This window comes from Manacus candei, unplaced genomic scaffold (assembly GCF_025592945.1).
Source record: "Manacus candei isolate 608988 ecotype Guabito, Panama unplaced genomic scaffold, ASM2559294v1 h1tg000025l, whole genome shotgun sequence".
Classification (NCBI taxonomy): Eukaryota; Metazoa; Chordata; class Aves; order Passeriformes; family Pipridae; genus Manacus; species Manacus candei.
The window spans coordinates 9167155-9180408 of NW_026138073.1; the positions used below are offsets into that span (position 1 = coordinate 9167155).

Below are 13254 nucleotides of genomic sequence, written 5' to 3' on the forward strand. Positions count from 1 at the left end.
ACACAATAACACTAATTATTTTGTTTAGGCTAAGTGGGAGAAATTAGTTCCTAAAATACACATTTCTCATACCCTCACCTTGAAGGAGAAATTACTAATTTGAATTTCAGCATGACTGATTTGAATTACATCAGACTGCAGTGTCCTTTGAAAGATCATTCACAGCAAACACAAATTTGATTGTATCATGTTAGTTACTGAGTTGTTCTGTGTAGAAAGTTCCTGGAACTAGAAGTCCTATGGCATGAGTCACCATAACAAACAGCAATGCTATGGACTGCTTCCCCTCTAGAAATGTTTGCCAGTGCTCCTCTTCCAGCCTTTCAGCCTGAAGAACATCCACTGTTGCTCAATACTCAGATTTGTAATCAAACTTTCAGAGTATTTCTATTGGTCACTCAAGCAGATCCTTCACCACTTCGCATCACCTGTCCTAAACATTTGCAAAACTGTCTGCACAGCTACCCTGCAAACTGAAAAACAGAACTGGTCAAAAATAATAAAGATATTATTTTTAACCCAAATCAGTCTCTATGAGCTCTACTGGGTTATCAATGGGCTGTAGCACAACTGGGGAGATTTACACAGCCTAAACCACTGAATTTGTCACATCCAAAATTTCTGAAAATACATCACAGCAGTACAGGAGTAAAGAGACAATACACAAGGGATGAACAAGCAGTATTTCAGAGTCAACAGACCATTAACACCAGGACAAATGCATACTGCAACATGAGGCCCAAAAAATGTCTGGAAAGTAGCAATGTCAGTAGGCCTGCAGTAAAAGAGACTTTGAAGCAAGCACTTACACTCTATGGATAAATCATATCATGTATATCTCAGGAAAGGTTATTAAATGAAAAAGAAAACTATTAAAAAGTTTTCTATGGCCCTCAAAGGAGAGCCATAGAGAATGGCTCACATGCCCACACTCAGGCTGACACAAGATAATTGTCATCTCCATATTCCATCCTTGAAAACCACAATCCCTTAGTCATCCTTGGAAATAACACCCACCACTGAGGAGCAGAGGGGAATAAAAAAACCCAAAACCATAAAATAATGACTCTTGAACTTACCTGCTGTAGAGGGCGGAGTGGGGGATGATGGAGATGTTAAAGGGGAACTTGCCCCAGAGCCTGCTAAATAAAACAACAATCTAGTAACTACAGCTGTGACATGGCAGCTCAACAGTCAGACAAGACAGGTTGTTGGAAATAGGCCAACTTTATCGATTGAAGATCCAGTCCTGCTTCCATTGAAATCTTGGGAAAGATTCCCATTCATAGGAACAGTGTCACTTGGACCCAATCTGAACAGAGCAGCTTTATGGTACAGAGCATCAGAAGATCTCCAAACACATAGGAAGTGCATTCAACAGTATTCCTCAATGGGAAACACTTCTTTTCTGCTGCTTAGGCTGTTTGATTTCAGCATCCAAATTTTGTTCCCCTCAAAAGTTGTGCCACTGCATGGATGGCACCCATCTCTCCTAAGAGATGATGTTCAGTCAGTTGCTGTACTCCACAAGTTACTCTGATATCTAACTACTCCACAACAAGCTGCTTTTGGACACATTTTAGCCAAGCAAGTCAGCTCTTTTATCTGTTCCATAGTACCAACCATACCTTCTAACTAAATAAAGACCTGTCAAAGGCTCGGTTGTTTTGGAATTTGGCACTGAAGCAGCAATTAAACAGATAATTCTCTCATTCATCCTAACACCTTACTATGTAATACAGATCACCATAGTCTCCCTGAAGACTCCATTCTTAAATAGCCCATATAATGAATATTGTTATTCAACTCAAATATAAAACAGAATAAAGAGACTGATTGGTTTGGTTTGGGTTCTTTTTTGAAGAATAGAGTACAGACGAGAGGAAACATTAAATTAAGCAGCTAAAAACCTAACTGACAATATTTTTAAGCCCTCAATTTATCTATTGCTAAATACCCAAAGCAGTGGTTATCAGGCTTTGGTAGTCCAATATTAGTATGTAAACTGATGGTAATCCTGGATCTTTTCGGACAGAAAATGACAGTAACAACAAAAGAAATGACACAGATGTGTAGAAGCAAACTTTTCTCTCTGTAGTTACCTGAGTTATTTGAGTTGCTGTATTTTGCTGAGTGCTCTTCCCCACTTTCATAGGCAGAACGCTTTGACTTCTTTGAAAGGAAGCAGAGAAAACAGAAGATGGGAATGAATAATCACTTTCTGTTATAAGGATTGAGCTGACAAACAGATTTCTAACAGCCATCTGCTGTATCACACAAAGTTTATCAGTAGTGCAGACAAACACAGGACAGAACAGAGCCACGTACCTGTGGCTAAACCTATCCATGCTAAACATGCAAAAAATATACACATATTTTTCTGTGTGAGAAACCCATTTAAAGATTTCTTACTTTTCGTGCTAAGATCTTCCTTTTCTTTTTTTCTTCTTCAGAGCCATGATGAGATTGAGCTCTTGTCAGCCTTCTGTGCTGGTGAATCTTCAAAATGAAGGAAAAAATAGAAAAAGAACCATGTTAAGATCTTAAATGTTTTCAAACAACACATTTGGGGTATAAGAAAATATGCTGTAGTCAGTTTGTTTAGATTTATTTTTTCATTTTTTAGCTTTTATCTTTACTGTTGCTGGTAAAGGATAGAGGCTCATACTGCAGTTAAAATTGTCCTTTAACTTGGGAGCCACTGCCTGTGAAGCTGCATCACTTAAAACAGTGAAATGCCACACAGTCAACAGCTGTTCTACAAGTCCTCATACTGCATTTTTAGGAAAGCAAATCTGTTGATGAAAGTCTATATTACTCAAAATCAATTTTGAGTAAAAACTCATTTTCTGTACATAAAAATGATAAGAGGAAATGAAATATCTGTAGGAAATAAAGAAATGCAGACATTACCAATTTCTGTTCTTCTGTTAATCGCTTTTCTATGCATTCCTTGGAGATTTTCAACGCCTCTTTTAGCTTGGTAGGAATCTAATACAGAATGGGGAACAAAAACATAGCACAAAATGTGATAAAGGAAAACAAAACTTGACTGCTCACACCTCACCACTCATCTCATCACACTGCTCATCTAAAGCCCCAAGTTCTGGCACCATTCCTTTAGTGAATAGAAAATAAGACTCTAGATGCATGTTTTTCCACTCAGAAATAACAGCAGGGACAAAGAAACTCTAAAGGCTGGGACAGGTGACTATTTTGATACTCCAGTCACATCCCCAAACTGCCATGAGGCTGACAAGACACATGGCACGTGTTCCAGGAGAAGTGCCCTGGGGCAGCTCCCCAGTGGGACCAGATGTGGCTCCCAAAATGCCCCAGCACTGGGGTGGGCAGCAATGTGCTGATGGTCTCACGCAGCAAAATCAGCTTCACAAGGTGCTTCCTCTCACTGCAAGGGACCCACATTACTTGGCAGCCTCTGCTCAGATAGAGCATCATCATTAGCTACACAAATGGGCTCCAGGACAGCAACTGCACTTGAACACTCATGGGTCACATCATGGTCCCTTTCTAAGGATACAATTCAGCACAGGAATCCAAATACTGCTGGAAAGAATAATAAAGGCAAATAAAGCCAGTTCTCCTCTACCTTCTCTGTCAATTAATGTGTAGATACTCACAGCCTGGCACTTCCATAAACATCAGCAAATCAGTGTTCAACTTTACCTTAAACTGTGGTTTCTCAGAGTTTGTTAGCAGGACGTCACTGAATAATCTGTGAGTGGATAAAAACAGAGGAATATTATTTCCAAGAGATAGGGAAAACCACAGCAAAAATACTACTGGTACTGTTCATTTAAACCCCTCTTTCTTCCTTTCCTTTTCTGTCCTTATCCCTAGGCCACGGTTTAGTTTTTTCCACACGTTTTTATGTACTGCTTTTTATTTTCCAAGCACCGCTGTAATATTAGCAGCATCCAACACTCAGAATGTAGTCACTACTGATGGCAGAGAAAGCAAGTTTATCTGAGATATTTTGAAGGTTGCTACAACAGGTACAATTATCTAAGGCAGAGAAGAACAGCTTTTCCTTAAAAGCATATGGATTCTTTAATTATAAAAGATCTCCAGGGGTTTTATTTTAAATTTCACCTAAGCAAAATCATTGTTCTTGTTAGGAAAATTCTCTTAGCACTATTGTTTTAGTATTAACAAGAAACATGTGAAAGGTCAATGAGTGAACTTAACATTTGACAATATCTGCATTCTTGCCTGCATTCCGCAAAAAGGCAACTAAAGCAAATAATCTAATATTTCTGTTCTCCCCTCTATGGTGCCAGGAGCAATGCTTAATCCTTTTCCATCCAAAACAAAGACACTAGAGGGCAATGGTAGTCTGAAAATAAACTGGTTAGTCTATTTCAAAATACTTTGTCCTGGAGAACATACTAGAAAACTGTCCCAGAGAGATCTCAAACCCTGCTCCAAGATAAATATTTCTGAGATCTTTTGTTGCTGTTCACTATGGAAAATTATCATAGACTTACACTAGGAAAAACAAATTCAACTCTAGAATCAAGTTAATTAAGGAGAGTATTCCATGAAAAATTCAGAAATAAAGCAGACTTGAAAATACTTTCAAAAAGCCATGACAATTCATCCTTGTTTACAGGGCTTTCTGATCCTTTGATTACATGTTCTTATGAAAATAAGAGAAGTCATAATTTGTATGGCTATAATAAATAGATATTTAAATTACATTAATTACTTTAAATTACATTCATGCCATTGCACATCTAAATAGAACACTTTTGTGAGGAGTATTGGTATGAAGGAGATGTATAATATCTTAAATATCAGATGCAGCTGGGCAGCTGGGATTGTTTGTTCAATTTCTTTTAAGACTTGTATATTCCTGTATTCACAGAGTTTTCTTACAGTATTTTTCCCCTGTTTACAGTCTCCTCTCCACCTTCCACCTCCTTCAAAAGCAGAGGAAGGGAGGAGGAGAAGGAATTGAAGGATGCAGTGACTCCCAACCAGGAAATTTGAACCTGAGAGCATATTCTAAATGCACTGCAATCTGTGTGTTGTGAGATCAGACCCAGATTTAGGTATGGAAAATCTGTCATTTATTAGGTCCTGACTCTGGCACCTCACATAAGGAAAAATAAAAGAACTTCCCACCAGAACTGTGGTTCTGTGGCTCAGCACACTGGTGACATATCACAGCACAGGGACAGCAATTTCCCTGGAAATGCTGTGTCTCAACTACAGGCAGTTGTGATCTCCACTCACTCACATGCTGACAGTGCTCCCTTCCTGCATCCTGGCCTTTCCCCCCTGCCCCTCCCTGCCCTCACCCCTTCACTGCATCCTGGGAGGACAGCCTGTTAAGGAAATTTAGTCTGTCTATGCTTCAGAGAATCCCAAAGCCAACCGTGCAAGAAAACAAACAGAACTTCCAGGTAGCATTTCATACTCAGAGCAAGTCTAAATGTCACTGCTGAGCAAAGCAAGAGATCTATTTCACCAGTCATAAGTAAACTGATAGCAAAATCTACCGAAGTAGATCTGAAGGAGACATGCAAAAAGACTTATTCTAAATCTTTTAAATCAATCTGTACATGATCTTAGGCATACTTGCATTACTTTAATAGCTGGATTAATTTAAATCATGCTAACTAAAGTGCATTCATAACAGCTCCAACACACCAAGAGACAAAAAATGTTAAAAGTACATTCATCATGTTCACAAGGGATGGGTTCTACAAAGCCTATCAATTTTAAAGCTTCATTTGGGACACTTCCCTCGGAACAAGGAGCAAACCTTTCTAAAAAGAAACAAGAGCAAAAAGGCTCTTCCTCCTGAAATAATTAAAAACCTTGCTATGAGTATAAAACAAGTAGAACAGGACTTACGGCATCTGTAAGAGCCGTGAGACAGTTGGCATGCCATTCTTCATAGCTTCACAGGTCAGAATGGATTCCAACACTGACACTACCAAAGAAAGAATAAGAATGAACACATTTTTGCACGGCAGGACAGTAAATGATTTAGAATGAACGTCTGTGTGATGTTACCCTAAGTATTGCATCAACCAAGCAGTGATGAAGCTCTGTGGCATGTGTTTTTTATTATAGCATTACTATTACACACACAAACTTTTCAAGAATGTTAGACATAAGGCAAGGAATCCAGGCATCTCATTACTTACTAAACACTGCTTTATCACTCAGCTAAAAAAAAAAAAAAAGGTTTTACTTATACACTACATACATTTCATGAAGAACACATTTTCACTTTGACCGAATTATTCATTCTTTCTGGTCATAAGCTGCAAAGATCTCAGGCTGGTATTTCACAGCACTTCAGCTTGGGTAAAAGTTAAGAGTGCACCTAGGAAGCTGTGACTGAGATATTCTCCCTTGTATACTAACCAACAAACACTGAGGGTGCAGGGGGGAAGCTCTCTACTGGAATCGTGTCTGGGGGTCTTCCGTATGTCATTTCATACAGTAAGTGTCCAAAGCAATGTACATCAACACCTTCTAAAGTCTGTGGAGGAACAAAAAAAAATACAGCCACAACTCATTAGTTTTCTACAACTGGTTAACCCATTGCAGAAAAGTAGTGATTTTGCACATGAAGATAGAAAAGAGGAACCACTAAGACAGTTCTTAACCACAACCACTTCCCTGCATAACTCTTGCTCAAATGAAATCTTCATGCCTCAAGCTAAAGCAGACACCACTGTCTTCCTGTATGTGATGATAAAAATGTGATAGCAGCATAGTCAAGTTCTGTAAAAATGTGTGAAGTTGTAAGGTCTTTTCCTACAGCAGTTTAGAAAGCCACACATTGACAGAAATCCCAACCAAGCCCATTTTCTGAGCTAAGTCAAACAGCAAAGAATGAGGTTCATAATAGGACCTGCTGCCACTTTACAGGGAGGCAGATAAAAAGACAGAAAAAATGCATATCAAACAAACCTCAGAGAGCCTCCCTTGCTCTTCCTTAGGTTTGTGCAAGCTGTACATACATTCTAAGCTCCCACACAGCATATTTCCAAGATTTCTGAATTGCATTTAAACAGAAAGGGCTCCTCTGACTGGAAGATGCTCAGAGCTTTGATGGCACTAACAGATTTGGGCTAACCATGAACTTTTGATCGTTTCTTTGACAACACAGCAGAACTTGTTTAGCAAGGTCAGCAAGCAGCTATCTCGTGATGCTGTATGGAATTTATTACAATGAGAGCCTAAAGGCAGGGCAAGATGCTGCTGGATTGCTGCAACAGGGCAAATTTGTTTTCATACTTTTGCAGGAAGATAATATTTTGCTTTGCAAGCCTGCAGTTAACAGACACCCTTCAAACAAATAAAAACCAGCTTTGAATAGCTAGACATCTCACCAATTTTCACAGTATTCACCAAAGACAAGGCTGATTAATATTCCCACCTAAGCACAAGTAATAAGCTGTGATCACTGGACAGACATACAAGTGAAAAAGTGTGGTAGACAATAAGCACATTCCTATGAAATATAAGACTAGGGTGGAAAGAGATCTTAAAACAACTGTACTTTACCTCTATTTGTGCCAGCATTGTTATCACAAAAATACTCACCTACATTCCCCTTTTACCTGCTTACCTTTGGCCTCAGCCTCACTCCAGTGTGCTGCAACAAAACTGCTGTGCAGCCAAACAGTGATTTGGAGGAAGCAGAAAAGGAATTTGATGGAGAAAAGATCAAATTAAAAACAGGGGCTTGAGAGAGGTTTTTTTCATTCTAGTCAGTTCTCCACAGAGGTTCAGGATAAAGAGATGCATAAGACTCAGTTGAAGTAATTGTCTGAATCTTACATTAATTTTCCGAAACTGTGAAAAGTACGATCGATAAAATGATGGAAGTCCCAACAAGGAATTTTCTAGATCCAGTAACTTGCAGGTATCCCCATCCAACATCACATTGGCAGAGTGAAGATGGCCGTAAGGAAATCCCTTCTCATGCAAGAATTTTAATACCTGAAAAAAATCCAATGCAGAAGCACTGTCACAAGATGCTCTGATGATCTCAAGATCATAAGATCATCAGTTTAAATGCTCCAATACTGCAGCAGATACATAATAAATGAGGCCCCCATTTGGAATGCTTGCTCAACTTGATCTTCTACATCATCTTTGCCTGACTATTTGTTCCCATTTCACTGGTAACACTTTTCACAAAACAAACATTTGATGCTGATCCTCAAAGCAGCAACCTCCCAAAAGAGATCTGGAAACCAAAATTCACAATACTACTGAATATAATAGTTTGAATTAAAAAAATTTTAAAAACACATGAATGACCATGTATTTATGGCACATGTTCTGTTGTCTATTAATTACTTCTTTTCCTTTTTACACAAGGAAAAAACTACAATATCACCTCTCTCCCACTTAAACTCCACATGCACCAATTGCTTTTTTTTTTTTGGTCATAAATGGTCTCACACACACATATCTAAATTCAACTCTCAGCAGCTAATCTCAATTCACATTTACCTTTGAAGTCTGCTGCTGAAATAAAGCTTCTGTGCTCAAAAGTTTGTCTACTTTTCTAGCTAAACCAGTTGGCCTCAAAAAAAAAAATCATAAAGGCAGGTAAATAAAGGAAAGAGAAAAGTACCTCTAATATTTGCCTTCCATATGTTTTTATTTGCTGAAGCTCAAGACCTTGAATTTTTTTAGGATTGCAATACTTCTTCAGGAATGGGTCTTTTGGCTTTGCCTTTAAAAAAAATACACATATCAAATATCATGCTGAGAAAAGTCAGTATTTGTCTTAGTTTGCTCAGCAATAGATGGCAAACACTTTTATAAAAGACATATTATGGTCATTCCATATCCATGTGGGCGGTAGACATTACCTTATAAATAAGGTCCTTTAGTGTCCCTTTTTCACTGAATGGTCTAATAACCAGTGCTGAAGATTCATTGGCAGTGGCAAAAGTGATTTTGTAAATATAGGGATGCTATCAAAAGAAGAAAAACCGTAGGCAAATTTTAGATGACTGGTTCTGTAATTCATTTGTGTTCAATTCACAAGTAAGAAAGGATCTGCCTGAATTGTATATTTAAAGCAATAAATTGGATTCTGCCAATGACATTGAATAACCCATGCAAATAAAACTTCACTAAGACATTATTCAATTTGCACATAAATTAAAAAAAGAAAATCCACTATCTTTTTTTTAACAAAACAGACTGGCAGTTTAGACAAATGAAAAATACTGCACTTATTCATGAGCAGCTTTACTGCATGTTTAAGTCATGATAAGCTAGTAAATTCATTCCCAGTTTTATACAACTATGGCACATAAGGAAATTCAGCATTAATAGCTGTCATAACAGTTTTATGTCTTCAGAAATTATTATAACAACTTTGCAAAACCAAATGAGAGAGCAGAGTTGGAAATAAATTACAGACACAACACAAACACCAACTGAAATTGCTAGTCAGGAGAAGACCCCTTGTTCATGTCTTATTTTAATACAAGTTTCAGTCTGGCTGGAGTGTTGAGCAGCCTGGGTTTCAGCCTCTCCTGTTATGGGCAACTGCTGAGCTCCAGAACTGCACAGAGATTTACCATTTTAAATAGTATCCTTTTCAGCCAGTCTCTCCCACACTTAACATCCTCAACTCCTTTTGGAGTCAAATGCCAGTTTTTCAGGCAGAGATGCCTACTGGATTTATAGTATGGCATTGCACAGGAGCTTAAATTGTACAGCTTCCATTGTACCTCTACTTAGATACTCTTTTTAAGTTCAAAGAACTGAAAAAACATAACAGTCTTTCCACTGCCTCATCCACTGCTGCCTGAGAATATCCCCAGCTCATGGGCTAGCAATTACACCTAGGTAGCACTATCCTAACAGCCTGAAAGTGTTGAGGAGCTGAAATAAAAGCTCATGACCTCACAGTACCGCACAAGAAGAAAAAAAATTAAATTAACCACAACACTGAATCTCCTGTAGTAATCCTGCAGGATTGTTATTTGTGCTGAGAACATGTTGCTTCACATTATATGGGAAATGTAATTAAAAGGTTTGCAAACCTTTAAATGAAAGCAACTCTAAAATTACAAACTGTCTACTAGGCTACATGTGGTTTTGCAAGATGAATCCTTGACATGCACTTCTCTGCACAATTTAAAAGTCTTCAAGTATTACTCACAGAACAGGAAGAAAGAAGTTTCACAGCATACTGTAAGTCTTTGTCAGACAAGTACTTATCAGGGCCAAGATCAGCCTGGAAATAAATAGGAAAAGAATGGCATCATAAAAGATTTTGTATTCTATAAAGAAAATGTGATCTATATTCTACTCTGGCAAATGAAGACAGATGTTTGAAGGTATATTTTGAAGAGCAAGCAAGGAAATTATACATACAGAATGAAACCTGAAGAGGCTGAACAAGGCCATGGTTTCACAAACAAAATGTGTGACCATAAACATTACTGCCTGTTTCCTCCCCCAGATCTGACATTCATTACTACCACTGAATGAACTCTGCCAATTCCAAACTGAGGGACTGTGTGCATTGTGAACTGATAAGGAACCTTCTTCCTCTGCACCAAGAAAAACTCCCCTCCTATTGCAGGCTTTAGTGATCTCTGCTCTCCAGTGAAGTCTCACAAACAGCACTGCTCATACAATTAAGGCAGCAGCACATTTTAGCGCAGGAGCAAAAGCAAGTGTTGTCAAAGGACCAGTTCATTTCTCTCTTGCCTAATAGTTTGTCAGTACAACTAAAGATCTGAATAAGAAATCTCACCACTTTAGAAAGAATCATCTTATTATTTTCAGTGAGCAAATTTACAACAGCCACATCATTACAACTAAAGAATCCTGAGGTGCAGGATTGGGAACAAATGGCCATGCACAGAAACTTGCAAACTGGATTTGCCACCAGAGGAAGGAAACACAAGAAGTTCCCACACCACACATCCACCTAAGGGCTTTCAAGGCTCTCCCAAAGCCTGAGCTCTTCAGCCAGCTCTCTGACACTCTCACATGGTAGTCAAAATAAAATCTTGAGTGAAATTGAGAAAGACTTGAGTATGAGATGAAGACATATATACCCAGCTTAACACTAGCCGTTCCTTTGGTTGATTCTTTATCTTCATTAAGAAATATTTCTTACGTATTCGCCAACCTATAAAAAAAAAAAGTCATCAGCAGCTTTAATTAAACACAACAGGACAAGGTCTGTAAGTAAAGACTTAAGATTGTAATCTTAGGACAACTCATACACTTGGGAAAAAAATCAGACAAGCTTTCATGCACACATGCTCTTCTTACCTATATCTTTTAATGGTTCTACCACTTCCCACTTTGGCTCTGATCGGAAGAACATTGAAACGTGCTGTAAGGCAATTTCTGGAAAGAAAAATGAGAAGAAGGGAGAAAGAAAGTAGAAAAGAAATTAAAATGTTTTAAAGAGACTATATCATGTAATTATCCACATATTAGGTAAGGTTCAATGCCAGAAGGAAGCCTGCAGGAATTCAGACTAAAAGTCAGCAAAATCACTTCAAAAGGAAATCAGATAAAAACACAGTTAGAGGGCATTTGCATTTTTAACTTGATAACTCAAATCCAGAGAGAAAACAGAGAAAAGCATTGCTTGGAAAACTTAGCTTAACAGTCTGCTTTCTATCTCTACTAGATCTACATTTCCGAGTCTAAATCCAATGCTCACAGCTCAGATTTCCCACAATAGGAGTACACAACACTAGATCATGAAATGTTTCTGCTATACCTGTAAAAGTACTCACTTTTATCTCTTTAATGTGCATCTATATTGCCATTACTACATGTAAATTATGGAAACTAAACAGTTCTGTTTCACCATGTGTTATTCTGCCCTTTTCTGTGCAGACGAAGGTATTTGGCCAGCTATCATGAACCTACATACATTTGGGGGGCTGGAGGGAGGACACCTGTCTTGTTAGTGAATTCTCCCACAGCTGGGAACACAACTGGTTTATTCATGAAGTGACCCAAGGGGAAATCTCAACGAGAAGTGGTGACAGCAGGGGGAGAAAGGGAATCATGCTAACAAGGAATTTTCTCTAACATGGCTTATCTTGGCATAGAAAAACAGCAAGAAGGTAAGGATGTGTTGATCTCTCCCTCTATACTGTATATACACTGTATCTTCTCTCTATATAAATACGCTAGAAAAAAAAGTGCAAGAAATATCATCTCACTGCTCCAGTGTTTAAAAAAATCACAAACTGATGGTCTCTAAAGACCACAGGCAATGATGTCTGTGCTACCAAGTTCCCAGCAACTGGCAGGAAACACAGTCTTGATGAAAGTTCTCAGAACTAACACAGAAGTCACAGTGTCTCCAAGAGGATTTAAATTGCTTGCTCAGCATTAGCCAGACAAACTGCATCCATAAAGAGTTACTAAGAATTTACAACTCCTGCACAGCTTATCATAAACATCCGGTAAATGTTCTTTGCACTTTGAAGCTGAAGACACCAGAATGTTACATAAAGGGAGAGAAAAAAGACAAGTTAAAAGGAAGTAGTGAGTTCCTGCTTCAGGAGACTCTGCTTTTATGAAAACAAGCTTTGCATTTTGCAAAGAGTTGGTTTGCCCGTGAACTAAATCTGTGGAGTGGGTTTGATCACTAAGAGGAAGTTTTTTTCAGTCTGAAAGACAAATATTTAATGGTTTCCAATAGCTGAAGTAATACAAATTCAAAGAAGAAAAATTTAGTAGAGAAGAAACTGATCACTGGGCTACCATTGTAAAGGGATACAGTGACTGTCCAGTATTTGTGGGAAGAAGGTGTCTAACTTATTCAAGCCTTGTAAAAGTACTAAACCTAGCTCAAACAATTATTTCTGGAAGTCTCACATCCCAAAGCAACAGTAGGAGCTGGACAAGATGACCACAACTGTTCCTGTTGAAAGATTCAGTGTTGAGAAGACTGGCTGTTTTAGCAGAACATGGAGTGGACAAACTTAACTCCACCTTACACTCTGACAGACAAATGACTTCCCAACAGCAACCCTCTCCATTTATCACCAACTCTCCCTCCCCCAAGTTCTGCTTATCTTGACCCTCTGTGAAATAATTCAAATATTTAGATTTGACAATCTCAGCCTGATCCACGTACAGAGCTGGAGAAGCCTTATCATAAATAATCACATGCACAATATCACAATTTTGAAGGTTGTTCCCCACATGTTTTAGTGCAGATCCTTGCCAGCATTCATGGAAGATACACAC

General features: G+C 38.4%; 1 protein-coding gene across 5 annotated transcripts in view; it reads right to left on the reverse strand.

Annotated features, from left to right (window-relative positions):
* PXK (PX domain containing serine/threonine kinase like) overlaps positions 1 to 13254 on the reverse strand; it is a 34985-nt gene that overhangs the window by 6057 nt on the left and 15674 nt on the right. For 3 of the 5 annotated variants that reach the window (XM_051788938.1, XM_051788942.1, XM_051788940.1), the window contains 13 exons: positions 11308 to 11385; positions 11088 to 11161; positions 10181 to 10255; positions 8874 to 8978; positions 8633 to 8734; positions 7828 to 7989; positions 6403 to 6520; positions 5884 to 5962; positions 3688 to 3736; positions 2914 to 2991; positions 2413 to 2499; positions 2103 to 2172; positions 1080 to 1142 (listed from right to left, as the gene is read on the reverse strand). In XM_051788938.1, coding sequence (XP_051644898.1) covers positions 1080 to 1142; positions 2103 to 2172; positions 2413 to 2499; positions 2914 to 2991; positions 3688 to 3736; positions 5884 to 5962; positions 6403 to 6520; positions 7828 to 7989; positions 8633 to 8734; positions 8874 to 8978; positions 10181 to 10255; positions 11088 to 11161; positions 11308 to 11385 — 1140 coding nt within the window. The remainder of the gene's footprint in view (positions 1 to 1079; positions 1143 to 2102; positions 2173 to 2412; positions 2500 to 2913; positions 2992 to 3687; positions 3737 to 5883; positions 5963 to 6402; positions 6521 to 7827; positions 7990 to 8632; positions 8735 to 8873; positions 8979 to 10180; positions 10256 to 11087; positions 11162 to 11307; positions 11386 to 13254) is intronic. The other 2 variants (XM_051788939.1, XM_051788941.1) reach the window with 1 other exon arrangement.